Source organism: Sturnira hondurensis, unplaced genomic scaffold, assembly GCF_014824575.4.
Source record: "Sturnira hondurensis isolate 20B ecotype Veracruz unplaced genomic scaffold, ASM1482457v3 Scaffold0006413, whole genome shotgun sequence".
NCBI lineage: Eukaryota > Metazoa > Chordata > Mammalia > Chiroptera > Phyllostomidae > Sturnira > Sturnira hondurensis.
This window is the reverse complement of record NW_028079044.1, coordinates 41,098,834-41,121,480: the sequence shown is the minus strand read 5'-3', so window position 1 is coordinate 41,121,480 and position 22,647 is coordinate 41,098,834. Positions and strand designations below refer to the sequence as shown.

Below are 22,647 nucleotides of genomic sequence, written 5' to 3'. Positions count from 1 at the left end.
TGTTTTCTCCCAGGACTTTGGTGTCCTGCCACATCCCAGCGATGTGCAAGTTAGGTGAATCGGCGTGCCTACCTTGTCCCCATCTGAGTGAGGCTGAGTGCCCCCTGAGATAGGAGGGCATGTGCAGGACAGACCCTGCTGTGTGCCCTGAGCTGCCTGGATAGACTCAGGCCACCCATGACCTTGAACTGGAATAAGTGGGTTGGAAAATTATTATCTTACTTGTTTTTATTCATCTTTCTTCAATATATGTATAGCTCACATTAATTTCAGTATTTAATATTATAAGTGTTTTTGGGTCTTTATTTAGAAGTTTGGTGATGGTTTTGTGAGCAGAAACAGGCTATAGGAACATAACTCTTATTTATATCAATTGACCTAAGATCAAATTGGTTTTGCTATATGTCATTTTGATTAAAGTCCAAGTTTCCAAGAACCTGTCAGCAAAGTCAAGTGAGGACTTAACTGTATTTGCAATAAACGGTTAATTGGATAATATTTAGCACATATTTAGAACTATTCTAAAAGGCATTTTTTTTTTTTGCCTAGGTACCAATATGAATCTCAAGACAATCACTAGAAAATTTTTCAGGCATATCTGCCTGCACTTACAGAAGAATCCTAGAGATATCTTTGACTTGTGCAAAGGACAAGCTATCAATTGTCCTCTACAGATAAATCTGTAGAACGTGGTAGAACAGGGACCCAGGTATTATCGTTGGATACTCAACCAGAATTTTAACAAGCCTGGGACAAGCAGCCTGAAAGATATTTCCAATCAACTTTGTGATTCATGGCGTTGTGTATAGACAAGAGCAATGTGGTTCACTGACGCTAGATACGAAACCTGACCGCTTTCTGTATGCTGGAAGACCCCTTGAACTATATATCAAAGTAAACAACACTTCTAAATATTGCATAATTTTTTTAAATCATGTTAAAAAATCTTTATATACTTTAAATTTTTGTCACCCTAATGTAGAGTCTGCCCAACCCCCCTCAGGCAAGGTCCCATAGCTTCCCTAGACCAAGGCTGCACTGTCTTCTATTTATATGGTTGGATTTGCTTGGCTAATGTTTTGTGTAGAATTTTGGATTTATATTTGTTAATGAAATGGGTTGGCAACTTTCCTTTCTGAAATTTTTTTTCTGTTTTTGTTATTAATGTTATATTGGCTTTGTAGAATCAATCGGCAAGGCATTTTATTCTATTTTCTAGAATAGTTTAAGATTTAAAGGATCAATTCTTTAAAAAGTTGGTAGAATTCACTATTATGCTCTGGTTTGGTCTTTTCTTTATTGGAAGAATGTTAATCAGTGTTTCCATTTCTTTACAAGTTATAGGACTAGCCATGCTTCCCATTTCTATGTAGGTTGGTTGTAGTAAGTTTTTTTTCCATCTAAGAATTTGTGCATTTTACCAAAGTTTCAAATTTATTGTCATAAATTTGTCAGTATTATTTTGTTATCTTTCAAATCTCTTTTGTCCGTTATTTCCTCTTCTACTTAGAATAATAATTTTCTGTTACTTCTCTTTATTTCATCAAACACTCCAGAGGTGGTCTGCTTTTTAGACAACGTATCCTACCTTTAGATATTTTCCTTATGACAGAGGTGGAATATTTTCTCGATTTAAATTCTATTATAATCATTGCAGAGTATATTTGTTCATTGAATCCCCACAACACCTGTACAATTTTCCCAGCATCATAGCCAGACATTACTCATTAGCCACAATTACCTAGCCTGTGCTTTAACATCCCTTGAACCAGTTGTATTGTTGCAGCTGTGGTTTTATTACATTAGACACTAGATTTGCAACATGAGAGACCAGATTCCAGGTCTGCTTTTTATTTGAGGTAAGATAGTTAAACTCTCCGAACCTCAATTTGCCACCTTTTTTTTTATTACCTTTTCTGATGGGCCTGTTTGTTACAAAATGTGTTTATCCGCATGCTGATGCTCACCATCACCCCCTCCTTACCTCTTTAAAAAAGAAAACACACAACAAAAACATTCCCTCTATTAGCTGTTCAGAGTCAAGTGAAGCTTCTGGAAGTTTATGTGAAGACATGTGAGACATTATTCTCCTGGCTCTGGCAGATCTGAGAAGCTTGCCAAGGCTTCCCCTCTGTTGTCCTGAGCTATTTCTCATACTCCTTGGCACTCGCCCCAGAGAGTCGCAAACGAGACCAAGATAAGTCTGGCCTTCAGGAGAAAATCCAGTACATCTGGTGAGTCCAATAGGCATTCATTCTAGCAAGATGTGGTTGGGTGTGCATGTGTGCACTTGGAGGGAATAGAATTTGATGGGGAAAGTTGTTAGGCCGTTACCCTGGGCCAGGGAAGTCACCAGGAAATCAATGTACAGATTCTTACTGGACTTCAGGTTCATGCACATTGCAGATGGGATGACAATAAGTGTGAAATGAAGTTGTATACACGGAAATGTTTTCAACTGTAAAGTGCTTTCCAAAAAGCAGGTTTTTATAACATTGCTGAGTGTGATGGTCCCTGATGTTTCAAAGCCCTGCTCCCCATCTCCCTCACCCTCCGACGCCTCTATGATTGCTTCAGGTCTGCAGCACATCCAGGCTAGGGTGCAGAAAACAAGAATCTCAGACCTGGGCTGATCCACATCGGGTAATGACATTTTGTTTACTTCATGTGGTTTCCCTTGGAAAAGCTTTATGACTCTGGGCTTCTGCCACTGAAAAGTAACGGCAAATTTACTGTGCTCCAAGTCTGATTTGCAGGATGTTATTACCAAGCTACACCTGGAATATTATTACAGAGGTACCTGAAAGAAGGAAGTGAGTGCCACGCTTCCTGCCTTTTGACGTAAAATCTCACACACGTTCTTATGTCTAGGAGAGAGGACGTGAGCATTCAGACATCCTTTCTGCCCGCTACTCACTTCCTGTCTTTAGAAGCTGGCTTATAGCTGGTAAAGTCGTTACTGTATTTTCCCAAGGAAGAGAAATTACAGTTATTTGTGCTGAGGAGGAGCCTGCTGGCAAATTGTTGCGGACAGAGTCAGTAGACATCACTAATCCATGTCCTCCCGGCACTTTCTATAATCACTGATACATGTTAGACTGCTTTTATTATTTGTGTGTGTGTGCATTTGATTACATTCTCTGGCAACCCCCAGGTTGTTGGTTGGTGCGCCCTCTCACCCTGGCAGATCAGAAAATCCTTGGAAGCGGGAAATTGAATGTCCACCTGATCATTCCCCCTGCGACGTCTGCAGCCCCAAAGTACACAGAGCTGGGCTTCATCTGTGTGCAGTGAGAGAATCAGTGTGGTGATACTGTCACACACTTACGGCACTGATAGAGCCAGAAAAGAGATCGCTGTCCTCGCGATACATTTTTCTCATGTGGATTTCATAGCAACAATGACAGTGACAACAAACAGTGAAATCTGGGTTCCAGCTACAGGCCAGGAACTGTTCCAAGGGGCTTTATATTATTTTTAAAGGTGATTTCACCCTCCTAACAATCCTACGAGATAGGTCCTGTTACCATCGGCTGGGGAAACCGAGATACAGAGAGGTTCCGCACCTCACTCAGAGAAACCCAGCTTGTGAGTGCAAGATTGGTTGTTTATATTTTAAATTATTTGACTCATTTTTTCTATTGCAGTTGACATACATTATTATATTAGTTTCCAGTGTACAACAGTGTAAGTGGGCAATTGGGGATTTGAACCCATACCCTCTGACTCTGGAGCTCATTTATCAAAAATGCTTTGTGTCCCCTCTCTAAGGAAGGCATTGTTCTTCTCCTCCTCTAGATGAGCATTCTGAGACTCAGATACCCGAACAGCCTGCCCCATTGTCACCTAACATGTAGCTAATAAACGTAACTTAAAAATGTACCACATGCTTTTACGCAGTACACAGGCATAGCCCGCGCTCCCTGTATGGAGGGAGTCTGGGTTAGCCATCGTAGTCAGCCATGTTCCAGGAGAATCACAGAATACGACAGCGTGAAGGGCATTGAAACGCAATCCGCTCTTCCACAGCCATGGCTCTTAAACTCTTTATAGACTCACAAAGTGAGACTGGCCCAGCCCTCTGGTATTTAGGCTCCGGAATCTCTTTTCTAGGTTAACTCATAATAATGGCACTGACCCTAAAACATGTACCAATGCCAAGTTCCTTACACATTTTTTTTACTTATGTTAATTCCCTTAATCCTCACAACAATTCTAAGAGGTAGGTGAAAGAAATACCATGTGGGGACACCAAGTAATTTGCTCAAGGACCCAGAGCACGGGGATAGAAGGGCTGAGAACGGGACTCCAGCAGTTAGAATCCATACTTTACACATTCCATTCCTGTGCTCCAATGTCTTTTACTTACTTATTTTTTTTATTTATTGAACTTTTCAACAACCTAGTCACCCTCTTACCCTCATGTAAACATTGCCTAACACATTAGGGCTTCAGGTATGGGCTGATCAAGGTGGTAAAGAAGAGCACCGTCTTCTCCATTTTTGAACAACAAACTTCTACCAGTGCAGCCTATTACATTATAAAACTACAGCCATGGAAATTTCTATGATGTTTCCTCACATGAACTGCTTATAAGAATGCTTTCCATATAACATATGTCTAAAATTACATGCATGTTAGTGATTTTATTTTGAATACACAATTAGGGACTTTCCTCTTATCCCTGTTATACGAGGTGGGGCAAAAGTAGGTGATCAGTTGTTTGTATGGAAAATGATACAATAATTAAGAAATAATAATGAAGAATAAACTCTGTGTTTTACATATTCACAACTGTATAAACCCACTTTTGCCCCATGCAGTATGTTATCTTTTTAGTTTGGGCCTGTGTGAAACTCTTCACATATTAATTTTGCCATCTCTGGCGTTGCCAGCCCCTGTCTCAGTAAAAGCTACACCTTCCATGCCTGTCAGACATTAGGCTCGCCCAGCATCACCTTGGACTGAAAGGATGTGGACCAGGAGCCCAATAACATCCGACCTTTTAACTGGCATTGTCTGTTTCTTTGTGGAAAGCTTAATATTTATATTTTATCAGTTTATAAGCTGCTCAAGGTGCTTTGTGTATTTCTTCAGAGTGGAGCTATGATCAGTGAATACAAATCATAGGGGTAAAATTTGGATTTAATACAAGAAAAGAGGTATAAGAAAAACATTTCAGACACAAAGGTCTTTTTAAAAGCATGGTTTTGAAAATTTTTGTGGTTAGACAGACAAGATTCTGGCATGAGCATTTGGCCATGTGTAGGGGCAGCAGCCAGAACATAAGGAAAGGCCATTAGGACTAGAGCCCCTGGAACTGACTGACAGTTCGAATCCCAGCTCTGCCGATGGCCACTGTGTAACCTTGGACAAGTCACTTCGTCTCTTCATGCCACTCTCCCCTTGCTTGTCAGGGAGGCATGATAATGTTCCTACTTTACAGAATTGCTTTTAAATGAACTAGTATACTTCAGTATACTGGTCCTTAGAGTAGGGCCCACTATACTGTAAGAAGTCAATATTTGCTACTTAGTATTGTTGTTTTAAGGCCAGAGTTGATAAATGACAATCAGCAGGTCTAACCAGGCCCTTGACCGATAAAGTGTTGCAGGGATGCAGCCACACTGTAGCATGAAATGCTACAGTGACAGAATGAAGTGGTAGTGACAGAGACCCTGAGGCCTACAAAGCCCCTCAGATTTTCCATCTCGCCCTTTCCAGAACAAGCTTGTCAACCCCATTGGACAGGACAGAGGACATGAACTGCTGACTTCTCATCTGCTACTTCTCTGTCTTGAAACCTCTGGTCTCTGGTCTTTCAATCACCAGACTCCTCTTCCCAAAGAACAAAGATGCGAAGACTGATATCTTGGAGATCCTATTAACTTTGTTATTCAACTTGCTCAACAAGTCCATGTTTTATAGCCAGACGTTTGTGTTAATTGGTGGCTCTAGATGTGAATATCAATTGTTTTTCTAACACTAATGAGCACTCCCCATGTGCTGGACTCCGTGCAAAGCCCTGTGCATGTGTGAGCTCATTAAATTCTCACAGCGAGTCTCTGAGGCAGGCACTGCGACCTACCCTGTTTTAGTGATGGGGAAATGGAGACATGGAGAGGTTAAGGGAATTGAACCTCACAGTTAACTAACCGCCACAGTCAGCAAAGTCAAGAGTTGATGTGATTCTAAATTCTGGAGTTTTAGCTTCTGTTAAGCAGTCCCTCAACTTTGAGGACCTCGAGATTCCACCAGAGACAGCTCTGTGCAAACAGGTAACTGCGTGTGATGTGTACCTGTTGAAATGTGTGTAAGATGACCGGCACGGCGCCTGGTGTGGCATAAGCCGGCATCACGACATGTATGTCCTGATGCTGCCCACCTTGGTGGGAGTGGCCACAAAGCATGGGTAGGGCCGAAGGGAGGCATGCCTGGAAGGCTTCAAGAAGGAGGTCTTACCTGGGTTGAGACTCACAGGATGTAGAGAGGAGTTTTCCAGAAAGATTTCCATGCAGAGGAGACCAAGCGTGCAAAGAACAGAGGCAGGAAAGAACACGGCGTGTTCAGAGAATTGAACTGTTTCTCTATGGCTGGGAGGTCAGCTACGGTGACTAAGAGGGAGTCAGCTGAGAGGAAGACAGGAGGTGGGCAGGGGCCAGACTGTGAAGGGGGACTGGGACAGACCCGAGTCCTCCAGTGTGTGTCTCTGTTGGGACAGTGCCCTGTAGCTGTCTATTCATTTAATACTCCCTCCCCCCGTAGGCACTCGGGTCCTGATCTGGCAGCGCCTTGGGCCAGGCGCCCAGTCTCTGTCAGGGATGACCTAACGCTCGGGGCCCTGCCCAGAGTAGGAATTCATTAAACATTTGTTGAATTAAGGTAACTAAACCAACCAGCACACCTGTGGGTGGGTGTAAGACTCATAAGATACTTTTCTTGAGTCCAGCTGGCATCTCTGGGGACAACGGTCTTACTTAGTTGAAGAATCAAGGGAGGTTCCAGTGAATGACAGCACTGTCTGAGATAAGGTAATGTTGAGGGACCTATTTTCTTGGAGGCCAAAAGCTCCTCCGCAACTCGTACCCAGTTTGTTTAACTCCTGACTCCACATATGAAAACTCAGCACCCGCGCCCACGATGTCCTCGTGGCCTCATGAGAACCCTGTGCTCCTTCAAATGTCTTTTCAAATCCTACCATGAAGGACCCACCTGGTGGCATGCAAGAGGACTAAGCAGTGATAAGTGAACAAAAACAATGACTCTTACATTCAACTCTGCCAAACCCAAGGACAAGTAACTGGAGCACATCGATCTTATCAATGAGCAGGCTTGTGTTCATATCTGTCAGGTGTTTGTCGGGTTTGGGGGAAAGTCAGAAGATGCACCTGCCTAAGGCCTAAGAACACGGTACACACATTGACGGGGCTATTTGCTGGCGATGACACAGCTGGGAAGATGAGGAAAGAAATACTCCTTTTTTTAAAAAACGTTGTCAGAAGAGGCGGATTCCCAAAACATCGTAGACGGTTTGAAGAGCAGGGACCTTGGTTCCCTCCCTTGACAGGTGAGGAAAATGAGCTCTGGGAAGTGAGGCGACTTGCCCAGGGCTGGAGAGCTCGTTAGTGGCAGGCTGGAACTGTGATGTGTGTCCCCAGCTCCCGAGGCCAATTCTCTCCACCTCCCCTCTCAGCTTCCTGAAGGATTAGCAACAGCTTCTGAGAAGCCGATGTTACCACTTTCATCATTTCTTGGTCTTTTTGGAAATACTGATCATCTCCCTCTGCATCTTTCCTTTCTAAGATGACCTGGAAAATGCCACTAAGGGAAAGTCTAAGATTGCATTTGGTCAGCAAATCCCACTGTCACCGAGCTGTCCCCAATGTGAACGTTTCACCAAAGGTCCAAACACACAGGTTTTTTTTTTTGTTTGTTTTTTGCCTCCAGCTTTTCCCTAAATCACAGTAGGAAATACACATTTTGTGTTCACATCCCATCTAGTAATGCAATATTTCCTTTCCTCCCTGTAATCTGGAAATCCCAGGTTTTGTTGTTTTCTGTTGTTATTTTTAAGAAGAAACCTTGCATGTATCAGAGGGACTCACTGGCTCCTCAGAAACCAGGCTGGTAGGAGAGTTGATGGGATTTGCCCCAAGCATTTCCTCATTAGTAGCCTGTGTGTGCTTTCCTTTCAAATGTCACCTGGCTGCCCCAAGAAAGATTTCATTGTTGTACCTTGGGGCGTTGGCAAACAGGGGCTTTACTGAATGCTTTTTTGAAATCTTCACCACTGCCTGTCCCTTTCAGATGAAAACCTGGCAAAGGGAATTGTGGGTTATTGGTCTGAAGACTACTTCTGACCGCCCTCCTCCCCTTTCTCTTAGAACTGAAGACTGGAGTTTTAATTGCTCAGCCACAGTTTTTAATTCATGATGCCCAGAAAGGAGATGGGTTATTCATTAGTTCTGATTATGAGGTGCCTTGAACCTGGGCCTGGCTGCTTCTTGATTGGTTTCAGTCAGTCTTTGCCCAAAGTGACTGCCTGTGTGCCCACGGAGGTGTAATTATACAGACATTGGCTGTTCAGTTCTGCCAGGGTAAGCCCTCTATTATGAATCCATATCAGTGTCTTAAAAGGAATTTATCGAAATACCATCATTTAATAGTTCAGGCTTACAAAATCACGCTCTCTTATGTTACAGGCAATAGCTTTTTAATTGGATGTTTTCTCACAGCACATAATAACCTTGGCTTAAATACACACACACACACACACACACACACATCCAATTAATGTTTTTAAGCTTGAGAAAGAGTGTTGCCTCATGGTTAAAAGGAGGACAGTGGAGCCAGGTTGCCTGGGTTTGACTCCTGGGCCTGCCACTTTCTGGCTTTGTAACTTGGTGCGCGATGTAGCCCCTGTGTTACTGCAGCGTCTTTGGTAAAAGGAGGATGATCGCAACATCTGTATCACAGAGTGGTTCCAAGGTTCAAGCAAGTTAACAGCATTCACAGAACTTAATCATTGTGCTTTTGACTGATTGCTCCAACGTACTTACTTGCATGTATGTGTTATAAAATCCATTGTGTTAAGCTGATGGAATTAGGGACGTCTCCCTATGGCAAAGGCTGAGAGTTGTCCCCTAATACGTGTGCTCTTCTTCTTTTTCTTCTCAGTAATAATTTCCCTTCTCCACCTGATTTAAAACAGTTTGGCACAGCGTTGTCCAGAGGTCAGAGTAAATTCCTTTTCCATCTAGAAGTAACCATGTGATTACTCTCTGGCCAGTGGATTGGAAGCAGATATAATGGATCAACTTCTGAAAAGTGGCCTTAAAAGAAGAAGGATGATGTATCCTTCCTATCTTCCTTCTTTCTACTGGTGGGAATTTGGTTGTGATGGCTGGAACTCAAGCAGCCCTCTTGGGTCATAAGATGGCAGGCTAGGGTTGCAAAGCAGGAAGGGGGCAGAAATCCGAGGCTCTGACAACTTCAGAGAGCAGAGCTCCCCTAGCAGCCCTTGTCTTTTACTGTTTTCCTTTGGTAAAAGAAAAAAAACCCTCTATGTTATTTAATACACTACACTGTGAGGCACCTACTGCAGTCGAATCTAGTCCTAGGCAACATCTCACCCTCCCTGACTTCAATCACACTCTCAGTATTTGGTTATTTTATCAATCGATAAGGTCACTTTAAAAAAATAATCTCTAGAAGAGTTTCCCAAGCTTTCATTTGTTTCCTGACACATAGTAAATACCATATTTTTAGGACTATAATGCACCAGACCATTAGATACACCTTGGTTTTAGGGGAGAAAATAGGAAAAAATATTTTTGAAGCAAAAATGTAGTAAATTATTTAATAACCTGTGACCCTGCTGCACCACTGCCTCCCCCCCACCCACATACAGCGAGCCAGGTAAGCTACATTTGGACTATAAGGCACACTCCTATTCCCAAATTTGGGGGGTGTCCTACAGTCCAAAAAATACAGTACGCTTGTTGCTTTGTCGTCTGAGTGGGACTGCTGCTGCCGTCAGTGTTTTCACGAGTTTTTGTTCACAGAACCTTGTTTCCTTGCATGCAACACTTTCTTAGATTTTATGCTGCTCATTGCCCTTGAAAGTGATTCATAGGGGCTCTTTGAAGGCTGGGATGAAAATGCCTTTCTCCACAAAGTGTTTGCACTTGATTCTGCCAGGCCTGTAGAGGCTTGTCCATTTCAAGACCTTCTTAAACCAAGTTCAAGATTCAATGCAAGACCTCACATCATCTACGCACTTGCCTTCCTCCTTCTCTAGGCTTGAACTTCCTTTCATCTGAGCCCCTGTCATGTCATGTCTCGTGGACAGCACAGTCCTCAGCACATGAAAACTAATGAACTTTGGCTGCAGGAATAAACCTTTAAATCATCATGCTTACCTTCTTATTTTCTCTGTCTTTATTTTCAGTTGGTTAGTTAAAAGGATTCCTCTCTGTGAAATACCATTTTCCATTTCCAACAGGGTGTCCCCTTCTTGCTGCGTCTTCTCTAGCAAAAAGGAATCTTCAGACAATTGCAGCTGATATATCAATTTCCTATATATCAATCGGTATAATACTACAATATACAAAGCTAAAAGTGTTCTAGCTTCTACTAAACCAACTTCAGAGATGAAAAATTTAGTATCTTCAAAAGAGGTCTATTTATTTCAGCCTTGGACAGCTTAAATCGGTCCCCCTAAGTTTTCTACAGTTGTTCTTAGGTGTGTCTGTCTCTTTAAATGTATTGCACAGAAATAAACAATATTCCTAAAATACTGTGTCCATGAATAACCTCTCTTCTTCTCTAACTGCATCCTGTGCTAATAAGTTTTCTGCAACCACAGAGCTGTTTTCTCCTAATTGCACTGATGTTCAGTTAAGACTCTGAAGTCATATTTTCAAATATGTGTTGCTACTAAATGGCACCACCTCTGTCTTGAATTAATACAATGGTTTTGATATCTAAGATTGGTTCTCCTGGTACAGGTCCCTATCGCATGCCTGTGGGTACGTTCGGTCTGCTTATTAAATTGCCATGAACCTAATCTGTCATTAGTGCCCCTAGACCCATTTTTCTCATGAGTTCTTCTGAGGCACTTCATTCCTGTCTAAACCTTAGCTCATTCTGCTTTGTGCCATCGTTTATATACTTGACTTATATCACTATGTCCTAGGTAGGGTTCCCTCCAAGCAGTGCCTGTGTCTAGGGGCACAGAGGCTTCTGGAAGGCCATGGAGAGTTCTCCAGAGCCGGGGGCAGCTATGAGTGGTTCTCAGCCCACACACAGTGGTCTGGATACAGGGGCCTCACGGGTAAAAGGGATCTGAAGGGACATCAACAGCAGCAATGACAGTCACCCCGGATTTTGGAACTCTTGAGTAAGGGAGCTGCATGTTTGCTGTTTCTGTCGTCTTAGAAACCGGGCTCTGTGTCTGGTACAGCAAAGACAGCCGTTTGTGGAACTGAATCACCTAAGATCTGGAGGAAGGACCCTCTAGCTTGCACCCATTCCAATCCACTGCCATTTGTCATAATAGAAACTTGTAAGAGACTTAGCCAGGTCCTCCCCAGGCAGGAGAGAACCAGACGGCCAGCGACACAGGACGTTTGTATCATGTGCTCCCAGAATCTCGTTGCCCTGTCCACTTAGATGGTGTCTAAGGACCACATGCTTAAACTCGGAATAGGTCTTGAGTGACTTCTGAAGACCAAGAAAAGGTCAAAAAGCAGAATTTCAGCCAGTTTAACTCTTAAACTATTTTTATTCTTTATATGTTATAGAGTAATACATGCATATGACTAAATATGAAAATGGTATAAAAGGGTAATAAATGAATAGGAACAGTCTATTTTCTTCAGCATCCTGACTTTTGTTTCCCATCCTCAGAGCTAACTACCATTAACATTTTGCTGTGTTTCTATCCAGAAATAGTTGTAGACATAAAAGCATTTACAGTTATGGTTTTATACACAAAAAGATTATAATATATGTTCTGCTCTCTACTTTTTTAAAATCTAATAATAGCTCTTACAGATCTTTCTACATCAACACATCTATATCTTATTTTTTAAATGACTATATAAGTGTCTTTCAATTTATTTAATCTGTCTTTTGTGGACATTTAAGTTGTCCCTAGTTTTCAGCTTTTAATATAATCCTTCTGCCATTACAAATTTTTTGCCGTTAAAAATGTGTTCTCCTGTGAACGTCTGTGCATTTCTTTGCATATGTGTTCTTAGCACTATTAGATAGAAAACCCTGTTGCTTTCTCAACGAACAATGATGACATGGGTAGTTCATGTGGTAACCGGATTCCCTTTGTCTGTATTGAATAATTAATTACATGTCTTTCAGCCTGTTAGCTTCTTGTTCTCTGCCCATGTGTTTCTGAACCTCTTTCCCAAATGCAACTTACAGTCAGAAAAGATAGAAGCTGCCCTAGTTGAAAAAGACGAATGTAATTCTCACGTTCAGGTCATCATAGCAGCAATTTCTAACAACTGGGTTGGTATATAATTTAAATATACCAAAAGGGCAACTATTATGAGAGGAACAGAATTTTTAAATCTTGTTCAGCATTAGGAGCTTGTCGAATGCAAGCTTCAAAAACGCACTCAGGTTTTCCAGGAATTCGGCCCTGATGTACTTACAGGCACTTCTTGTCTTTTTTTGGTTTTGCCCGCAGTGAAGTACATGCGAGAAGCCACCCCCTACGTGAAGAAAGGCTCCCCGGTGTCCGAGATTGGTTGGGAAACGCCGCCGCCCGAATCTCCTCGGTTAGGGGGCGGCTCCTCGGAGGCTCTGTCATCGTCATCATCGTCCCAATCCTTCGCCTTCCACAGAGATCGGAAGAGCATCCCCCTCAAGATGTGCTACGTCACTCGGAGCGTGGCCCTGGCTGACCCCGAGAGCAGGTAAAGGGGACCAAAGCCCTCCGAGGCTCCCCGGCTCTTTGGCCTCTGAGCTTTCAAGGGGGCTGTGCCCCTGTTCTGGGAACGTGCAGTGGTTCCCATGGAACACCCTGGAAGGGCAATGCTGCGGCATGTGCGTGCTCAAGCCAGGCTCCCCCCTTCTCTTGGTCCATCCTTCTTCCTTTCTTCTGTCCTCATGAAGAACCTGTATGTACACTGAGTTCTGGTTCTGGAGAGAGAACTGGAGTCAGAATCCCCAGTGTCTTCTCTGGGTTCTCTGCCACAGTCAGCTGATGTGACTTTGGGCAAGTTTCTCAAACTGCTAGGTCTCCCCTTTGTTGCCCATAAAATGGGAATAACCAAGACATACACCTCGATTTTGAAGATGAGAGTAGGAAGTATAGGTGAATAGCTTAGCACAGGAAAACCTCCCGTGAGTGGAAGCTATAATATCTTTCATTATCAGTGGTAGGCAGTCAGAAGCAAAACCTTTCTGGGCCTCCCCTGTGTATTTGGAGCATCAGACAGAGGACAAAGCTGTTTTTTTACTGTAAACCTCTGTGCAAGCTCTTGAGAGAAAGAAGTGGCTCCAGCCCAAACCTGAGGTGCTCTTCCCAAAGTCTGTACATGACTTCTCAGGCCACGGGACAGAGAGATCACCCAGTCCTTGGAAATTATGAGTCCAGCCAAGACCAGCAAATATTTACCTCATTGGGACAGAAAACGTACATCCGGGAGAAAAGGAAGAGACAACGCAGAGAAGAGAGAGGGGAAGGGAGCCAGCAAGTGGGGAATCCTGGTGACCTTTGCATCCACACGCAAATGCTAAAAATAAGGCCAACCGCTGGCCCTTATTTCTAACATGTGCAGGACAGCGGCCTCCCACCCCAGTGGGAACTGTTTGACTAGGTGCAGAGTGCATGGGGGAAAGCCAGAGGGAATGGGGGCAGGGTGAAAGATGCGTCCTTGGCTCGCTGCTCAATGCCTTTTTTGTTTCCTCCCTAATAAGCTCTAAGGAGGCTGCTAGCCTTTCTGACTCCAGTGAGTTGCAGGATCCGCCCCGCTGCCCCGCCACCCCTCCTCTGTCAGTCACATCCACCCACAGACCAGAGGTCTGCAGTTGTAGGAGGGAGCCAGCGGGTATCGGCAAAAGGTGCGTCAGAGCGGGCAGACTGGAAGGAGGCAGAATCCTTAGATAATCCACTCCCATCTGTCCTCTGCCTTGCGTCCCCTCAATTTCTGCCGCTTTCCTGGGCGTACAGCTGATGAGCTGGATACTCTGAGGCTCCTCTTCCCTGGGATCTTAGCAACCTATCAGACCTGTCCTTTCCCCCGAGAGTCCGAGGTCTAAGGTTTCTGATCTGATGAATTTATAATTCATCAAGCGTCTGTCTTGTGCTGGGCATTATGCTAAGTACTTCGGATCTGAGACTAAAGTGTCAGCCTACAGGTGTACTCAGCCCACATGCATGTTTTTCTGGTGGTCTCCCCAAGTGTTTTGAGGAAATCTGATCTAAGTGGTCACGTCAAATAGTTGGGAATGTTACATCGAGAAGCCAGGTTTCTGCTTTTCTAGCAAAGTTGGAAGTTCTGGGGATATTCGGCCCACCTTGCTGTCAGTAGGGCTCCGATCTGTAGGCATCGGGTAAAGGCTTCCCCTGGACAAGGAAGTGAACCCCTTTCTTCACTCCGGTGGCCTTACACGCAGGCCACCTGCCACATCTTGCAGTGCTGCCTAGTCCTTGAATTTGTAATCCTGCCCTCTGAGTTTCCGTCATTGTCCCCATTTTACAGATTAAAAACTGAGGCTCAGTACTTCTATAAGTCCCACACACCATGTCCCTAATCTACAGTATAGCTTGGCTTCAGACCCATGCCTCTGTTTACCACTCCCAGAAAAATGCGGAGGCTGGGAGACTTGGTATACTGTAGAAGTGATGAATGCACTGGGGAGAAAGTGCAAGTAAATGATTTCTAGGATTCCTTCCAGCTCTGGACTGACATCTTGTAACATTTCTCCCAAGGTATTTAATTATATCTTAAAGCATATTGTGGGAGCCATCTTAGTTCAAATATTGACAGTTTTCCGGTCAGGCCAGTGGAAGGGACATGGTTTTAAACTTTGAGATCAGGGCTCGTCAGGTCACCAGTGACAAGTGTGTGTAGGCCTCCCAGGTGGCAAGGGAGAGCTTGTCCTGCTGGGGTGTGAGAGCCATCAAGGCAGGCCTGGAGTGACAGTCCCACTGAGCCAGAGGGTCCGGGCAGACCTGACACTTCTAATAATAAAACTAACCTTTTCCAATGTAGACATCTATCAGATCACCAGGATGCAAAGTTTAACTGTCTTACAGTTCTGTCAATGATACTGAATGAAGTGGAAACATAAATATTAGGGACTTAGATGAGTCTTGACCCCAGCTGAAGAGGAGAAGAAAGGACAAAGAGAACACAAACTTTATGGAGCTCTAGTTACGGGCTTGGCAGAGTGTAATGCACCAGGTCAGAAATGTGGACTCTGTGCTGAAAACGAGACACATCAAAGCATCAAGGCAAATGCCACGAAGCAGCAGCAACAGAGAGCATCAGTTTTGATCTTGGTGTGTGACAGGGTGAAATGCAGATTGAAAAGCCCAAACGCAGACAGAGAAGGACTGACCTACACTAAAGGCCGGCATTCACAAGGATGCACACCAAATGCCCCAGCAGGGGGCTTTAGAAGAATCCACCGGTGACGCAAGACGTAGAAACACCTTGACATTAGGTAATTTAACACAACACGCTCAGTCCACGGCCAGGGCGAGGGGGCAGCAGGTAAAGAGAGATAAAAAAGATCCAAACAACAGAATGAAGAGGGGAGATCTGGATACATCACAGACTCCGTACCCTGATAATGGAGAACAACACACTTTCTTTTCAACTCACAAAATTAACCCTAGATTAGGTCCCCTGAAATGCGGTAAGTTCCATAAGAGAGAAATAATACAAACAGCATCCTCTGATGACAGTGGAATAAAGTGAGAAAATCCATAAAAAAGCCAAAGCACAGAAAGGTTTTCTTCATGGTTTCATAAAGGCTCTCTATGAAATGACTCTTGGGTCAAAGGGGGAGATAGAAACTGAAATTATAGCATTGCTAAAAAAATAATAGTCATGAAAATAAAGCACGTATTAAATATAAAAGAGACAAGAGGGCGAAGGACCGTATGGCCTCTGCAGTCAGCTTGATGCACAACGGAATCTCAGCTCCGCCACTTTCCCGTGAATTTAAGCAAGTATCTTGTGCGTGCAAACACCAACCCAAGGAGTCGGGGGTCTAATCTCTGTTTTGTAGATCGTGAAGCTTAGTTCAGAAATGAGAGTAGAAGCAGACCGTAGGCCTGGGATTCACACCCAGGCGGGGCTGACACCGAGCCCAATTTCTTCATTGTGACACCCCACTGCCTCCGCCTTGAGCACCTGGCAGAATGGCTCACCTGAACCATGAGCCCCATGGCCAGGACCTCATGGTCTCCTGGCTGCTAAAGCCTGAGAACCCATGCCTGATGCCACACCAGCGTGGGGCTAATCCCCTCGGCTGGGGACACACAGAGACTTACAGTTTGCATTAAAATCTCTCATGTTCCGCTTCTCCAATAGACACAGGCACATAACAGCAGGCAGGATCGCTGCTTTTTCTGTGAAAAAGGTCACCCAGCAGGTACCGAGTCCACAAGGACATGTCACTACTAGTAACTGTCAATGATTACAATATTCTTTAAAATACTGCCTCTAAAATATCTCGTTCATATTCAGCTCTTTGTCTTCACAGCCACTGCCCTGGTCCAGGCCACATTCTCCGTCCTCCAGGCCATTTGGACACCCTTCCTGCCAGGGGCTTGGTTTCTAGTTTGCTCCTTCCCCAGCCCCTACCAACCACCCCACACCCAGCCAGCCAAGGGAGTGTGAATCCCTCCAAGCTTAGCCATTTGGTCAAAATGGCACTGTCACCTGTAGAAATTCCTCAGCATTGCATAAAACCTCGTAAGGTTTTGGATCTCCCATAAGTCTCCTGCAACCCTTAAACAGTTTGTCCATGTCCTTTTCTTGCCTCCTGACAACTTCCTCATCACCCTTGAAGCGTCAGCACTCGTGAAACACGGTCCCATTACACCGTGTGGGTAGGTCCGTCCAGGACAGCACCCTTAGTGACATGGGATGTTTTTTCAAGTACCCAGTTCTTAAAATAACAAGACCCTTGAGTTCTGAGGTATCCCATGTTTTCATTTTAATATCGAGTTTCTAGAACATTTTTTAAAGAGTGTTTTTTAAATATTTTATTTATTTAACTTTTTAGAGGGGAAGGGAAGGAGAGAGGAAAGAAACATCAATGTATGGTTGCTTCTCGTGCATCCCCTGCAGGGAACTGGCCCCTGCCGGAAACTGGCCTGCAACCCAGGCATGTGCCCTGACTGGGAATTGAACCGCGATCATCTGGTTCACAGGCCCACGTTCAATCCACTGAGCTACACCAGCCAGGGCCTCTAGAACATTTTTTTTGATTCAAAGCAGGTATTCCAAAATATACACTATGTTAACAAATAATAAGTGTCATACCAATCTTTCCATTTTTAGTATTTTTGCCTTTTTGGCTACTTTTCTTCATTTTTTATTTTTAAGATTTTACTTATTTGTTTTTAGAGAGGGGGAAGGGAGGAAAAGAGGGAGAGAAACATCAACGTGTAGTTGCCTCTTGTGAGCCCCCTACTGGGGAGATGGCCCACAACCCAGGGGTGTGCCCTGACTGGGAATCGAACCAATGACCCTTTGGTTCGCAGGCCAGCATTCAATCCACTGAGTCACACCAGCCAATACTCAGCTACTTCTCTTTAGAAAATCTTCCACTAAATGACCTTAGGAGTAAGAAGATAAATAAAAGTACAGTTCTATCCTGTCAAGCTGAGCAGACTTGGAAATACCAAGACAATCCATTAACCAAACCTGTCACTAGGTTGAAAGCTGATGGACCCAAGCGGGTGGTGTGTGGAGCTTCTGCCACATACCGCTGTACACCTTCACCATTGAATCATGGAGCTGTGCACACAACCTTTTTAAAAAAACAGTGCACATCCCTATTCACAGTGTGCAAGTGAAAAATCCACAGAAGGCGCTCTTGTGGTTTAAAATGGACAAGCTCCATTCATCACACTGTGACTCAGAGGGGTATCATCTGAACAGCCTGATGGAACACGCGGACATGCTCCCACCAAGTGCCCTCAGTGACGTCATGCCACCAGGCACCCAAACTTCAGCCATAGGGACCAGAACCCTGATCAGTGGCATAGTGACATCAGATTTATCGCCAAGAGATAGACTCACATTAACTAAACAGGCCAGAATTCATTTGTAACAAGCAAGGCAATGATTGAGTAAATGGAAATGCCCACGGAGGGGGATCTGCACGCCCTCCCATGATGGGCAGGCTGTATTGGAGGACACACAAAAATATAAGCAGGACAACAGAACACCAAGGAACATGAGCAATGTCAGCCTTCACGGCCGCCGCCTAAGCAACGTGAGAAATTAAGTTGTCACCAAGGTTATCAAACAATTTATGCTAGTAGACCTTCAGTATATTTGAGACAAGAAGCTGGAAGCTGTCCCTTCCCAGACGGGGAGAGCCTTGCTAAGGTGGCCACTACTTCCTGTGTCTCCCGCCTCCATTGGTGCTGCACATAAACAGGCCGGGTGCCCCACGGGGCTCTCCTCTGTCTCCTGCTGTTCACGCCGTCTTACTCCTGATGGGAATCCAAACAGTAGACTTAGTTTTCACTTACCAAATAAAATTATTTTCCAGTCCCGGCTCCCTGAAGTTTCTCCCATATCACCTTGTCTAGGGTTTTAGATGATCCCAAAGATATCAGTTATGCATTTATAGACCGAGAGTGTTTTTGATGACCACCCCCAGCAAAAGAGTAATCGTGTTACTAGGTTAGCCTTGTTTCCACCTTTTCCCAGTGTCTGGAGACACAGTATTGCCTCCCTTCCCTTACATAGAGTTCTCAACTATGCTCTTTAAACTTGGGCCACTTTGGGAAAATTCCCTCCCTTAGTGCATCCAGAATGAAGATTCATGAGGCGCTTGTATCCGTCACCTCTGCACAGTAAGCCCTTGCGAAAAGTGCTTCTGTTTAGGGGCTCACAGTATTATGTACTTTGCTGGCTCTGTTGTCTTCATTCTCGGCTGCACACATCTTGGTGACCTCATGACCAAAACAATTGCCAGCCGATTGTGATTGACATTTATGTTTCAGAAACAAAGGACAAATGTAAAATCAATGTATAATGGTGTAGTAGTAAGTGAATGCAGTTTAAACGTCTAAAACAGAGGCCCGAGTTAACGACATGCTACTGTCACTGAGTAAAACACTAGAAAATACGGCTTTGAATTCCAATTCTGTCACTTGTTGCCTTTAACTTTTAGGTAAACTATTGAATCCCTCTGATTGCTCATCTATAAAATGTGCTTAATAATACTGACCATGTGTAATCATTGTGATGATTAGATGACTTAGTAAAGACATCCTCCCATTCCAGGCAACATAACCATGGCATAAATGCAGCTTTCAATAAAAAGTAGCCTCACATCTAAGTGCAAGGATGGGGGCGGGGGCGTTTTTTATTTCCCAGCAGAGAGACATGCCCAGGTCATTTCCCCAAGCTGTCGGGCAGGGATGGTTTTGTAAGACGTCGTCTGTGACATTTCTGGCACTCTGCAGGAACCTCAGCTCCAGTTTTCCCAACTGGGGGGATTGCAAGGCCTTGGCTATCACCTCTGTGTCATACTTCAACCCCTCAGCCTACCCACCATTACTCAACCCATGACCTGCCATGACCCCACCCCCAGCCCACTTTCCCAGGATGCCTTGTGATCAGCTCGAATGCTTGCTCTGCTGGTTTTCATCACCCTCGCACCCTTTCTGAAAACCTGGCAGTTTCCCTTGCTGTCCTACATGTTCAGTAAGTAGTACATTAAAACAAAGCAAGCGAACTTTGCTTATTAGGTCTTATCTAGCACATCCAGGGGTTCATAGAAAAGGGTTTCCGAGTGTGTGTAGAACCCCATTTTGCTGGCACTAGAAGCCTCATCACATGGCTAAGGAGTTGCCTGTCATTGACTATGTATGCTGTGAACAAAAGTCAGTGGTTCTATTTCGTCAACTATAATAAAAAAAATAACTTGATGTTTTGCCACCATGTTTAAAACTAAAAACAAACATGCAAGCAACGAAAAACAGGAGTATTTTCGACAGTCTAGCACTTTCATTGGAAAGTGTGGCCTTCTCTCTACCAGCCACCAGGAGCACCACTTTGGTCCTGGTTATTCATCTGTATCTGTCATCTGTCTGCCCTTCCGTGTGCCTGTCTGTCTTTCTCTACCTATCGACCTGTCCTCACATCTTACTCAGACAACCCTAGTGATACGTTTTGTTTCTATAAAAAGAGTGTTCGTAAAAAGAGCAATGATTCCATGTTTGGTTCAGTGGTACTCGCATTCTCCCTTTGAGAAATATAGGAAGTAAAATACATATAGTGACCTTTCAACAATTTGCTTAAAGGTGTTTGGGAAGTGGGAGTTCAGGGCGGAAATAGGCATGGAACTGAATCAAGAAAACAACATCCGGAAGAGCTGTGTCATTTTCAAGTGCACATAGACAAAGTAGGGAGGTATGTCTTGTAGCATTCATAACAGACCTAAGAAAATAAATAACATACTCCCCTTTAAAGTCATTTTTAAATAAAAGTTTAAATGTTATCAAGAAATGAAGGTGGATAGTTTAAAAATCAAATACTTATGAAAGATTTATATTTAAAAAGCAATGGCTTTTTATCATTTATTGTACAGCCCATCTGTAAACCAATTCACCAACTCGTGTCAGAGGCCTGGAAAATGTTCTCCTAATTACTGGATAACACCCTCCCCCGTTTTCTCCTCTCTCTCTCTCTCTCTCTCTCTCTCTCGCTGCATTCCCTGTTGGAAGGATGTTGGCAGACCTCCTGGATTGATTTTCCAAGTCTCTTTCTTCCTCTCTTACTTTTGTCACATTTTTAAACTTTTTTTGACCTTTCCTATGAATATATTCTGTTTACATTTTACCAATTATATTTAGCGTTTTTTGTTCTGTTTCTTTTTAGCAGAATTGTGTTCTTGTTTTCTGGATACCCTATTTTCTGTTAATTGTTAGAGACTATTAATTAGTTTTTCAAAGGTTTCTGTGTTTATGCTCTTTGTTTCTCCAGTTAATATATTTCTGTCTGTCTGTTTGGGTTTTCATCTTCCTTGCTGGAGGTTTCAGTGATCTTTTGCTAACTGCCCATTTTTTACTCCGAGAGACTAAGAAGCCTGTGTACGGGGAGGGAAGCTGCCGAGTTGGTGAGATTTCTCGTGTAGTTACAGCTTGGCGAGTGAGCCTTACTAGGAGACCCCTTCCACAAACGTTGGTGTTTGGAAGTTTTCTCTCTGTTCACTGACTTCCCTAAAGCAGAAGTATCCAGTCTCCCTCCTTGAGATTGGGAAGAGGGAGAGGGTGGGGGAACACTCATCTGCCAGCTTCCCGAGAGCCTGGCCACTCAGCTTGCAACCCCCCATCACCCCCAAGGTCTCTGTCTGCAGGTTCCCAGCTGCTTCAGGCTGTGCAGAGCCAAGGGCCTCACATCTCGGCAACTGTCCAGGCTGTGACTTCCCTGGCTGTCCCTCCACTCCGCACTGTCACCTGGCTCCACCTGACTCCACTGCTGTTTGTCTCTCTTCTTCTCTTGTGCGTTTATACCCATGTTACCGATTTTCTGGGGGGTGGGGATCTTTTGATGGAGGGGAAGTGAACATGAATGGCCAAGCCAATACTGTTTTTCCCCTAAGGAGCCTTGCATAATTTGCATCTCTGTATACAACAGAGAGCACAAAAGGTTCATTTTAATGAGCTTAAGAAACTTTCAGAGCCTTGTTATTTTTAAGAAATGTTTTCTCCAAAGATAAACATCAGGATCTGTCCCAATTATCATACATTTTTAATCAGTGGGAGATTAATTAGTAAGGTTTCCCTGGCAATGGAAAGCTAGGTTAAAATAAAGGAATTTAACTATCTTTGGTCAGCCTTGGGAAAAAAGGGTGGAGGAGAGGGCCTGCCAAGAATGGCCCTTCGATTTCAATGCAAAATAAAATCCGTTCATTCCAGCCCTTGCCTGTTCCTCTGAGGATCCTTCCAGGAAAAGCTGCTCCCTCTCTTCTAAGCGTACACAGGGCAAGAAGTAGAACTCAACCATCAGGGCGTTGGGGGATTTCTGCTAATGTGACTCCCAGTGTTTACGTCTCGATCCTTTGCTCTTGATACATTAATTGAACTCCATTTGGTTTGCAAAAAAACTGTCCCAGGATTTTCCAGCTGAGATAATGAAGCTTCTGAAAATAAACCCAGCGCTATTATGCGAGCATCTTCTATTCAAGCAGGTATCACCTGGCACAGGATGGAGAGAGGGGAGAGCAGGTGGCGGGGGGCTTCACGGGGGGGGGGGGGGTCCCTGCCTCCCTTCCACACAGGCGTGGAATTTTACTTTCCTTCCTGGAGGGTGGGTTTGGAGCACAGAGAGCTGCACGTAGCTCCTTGGACACACAGGGGCTGTGTCTGTGGACAGATTCTCCCCTCCTTCCTAATACTAGAGTAAGAATTCCAACCTT

General features: G+C 44.1%; 1 protein-coding gene across 1 annotated transcript in view; it reads left to right on the top strand.

The window, feature by feature from the left end:
- SNTB1 (syntrophin beta 1) overlaps positions 1-22,647 on the top strand; it is a 199,505-nt gene that overhangs the window by 83,948 nt on the left and 92,910 nt on the right. Inside the window, exon 2 of the mRNA XM_037048463.1 lies at positions 12,710-12,938. Coding sequence (XP_036904358.1) covers positions 12,710-12,938 — 229 coding nt within the window. The remainder of the gene's footprint in view (positions 1-12,709; positions 12,939-22,647) is intronic.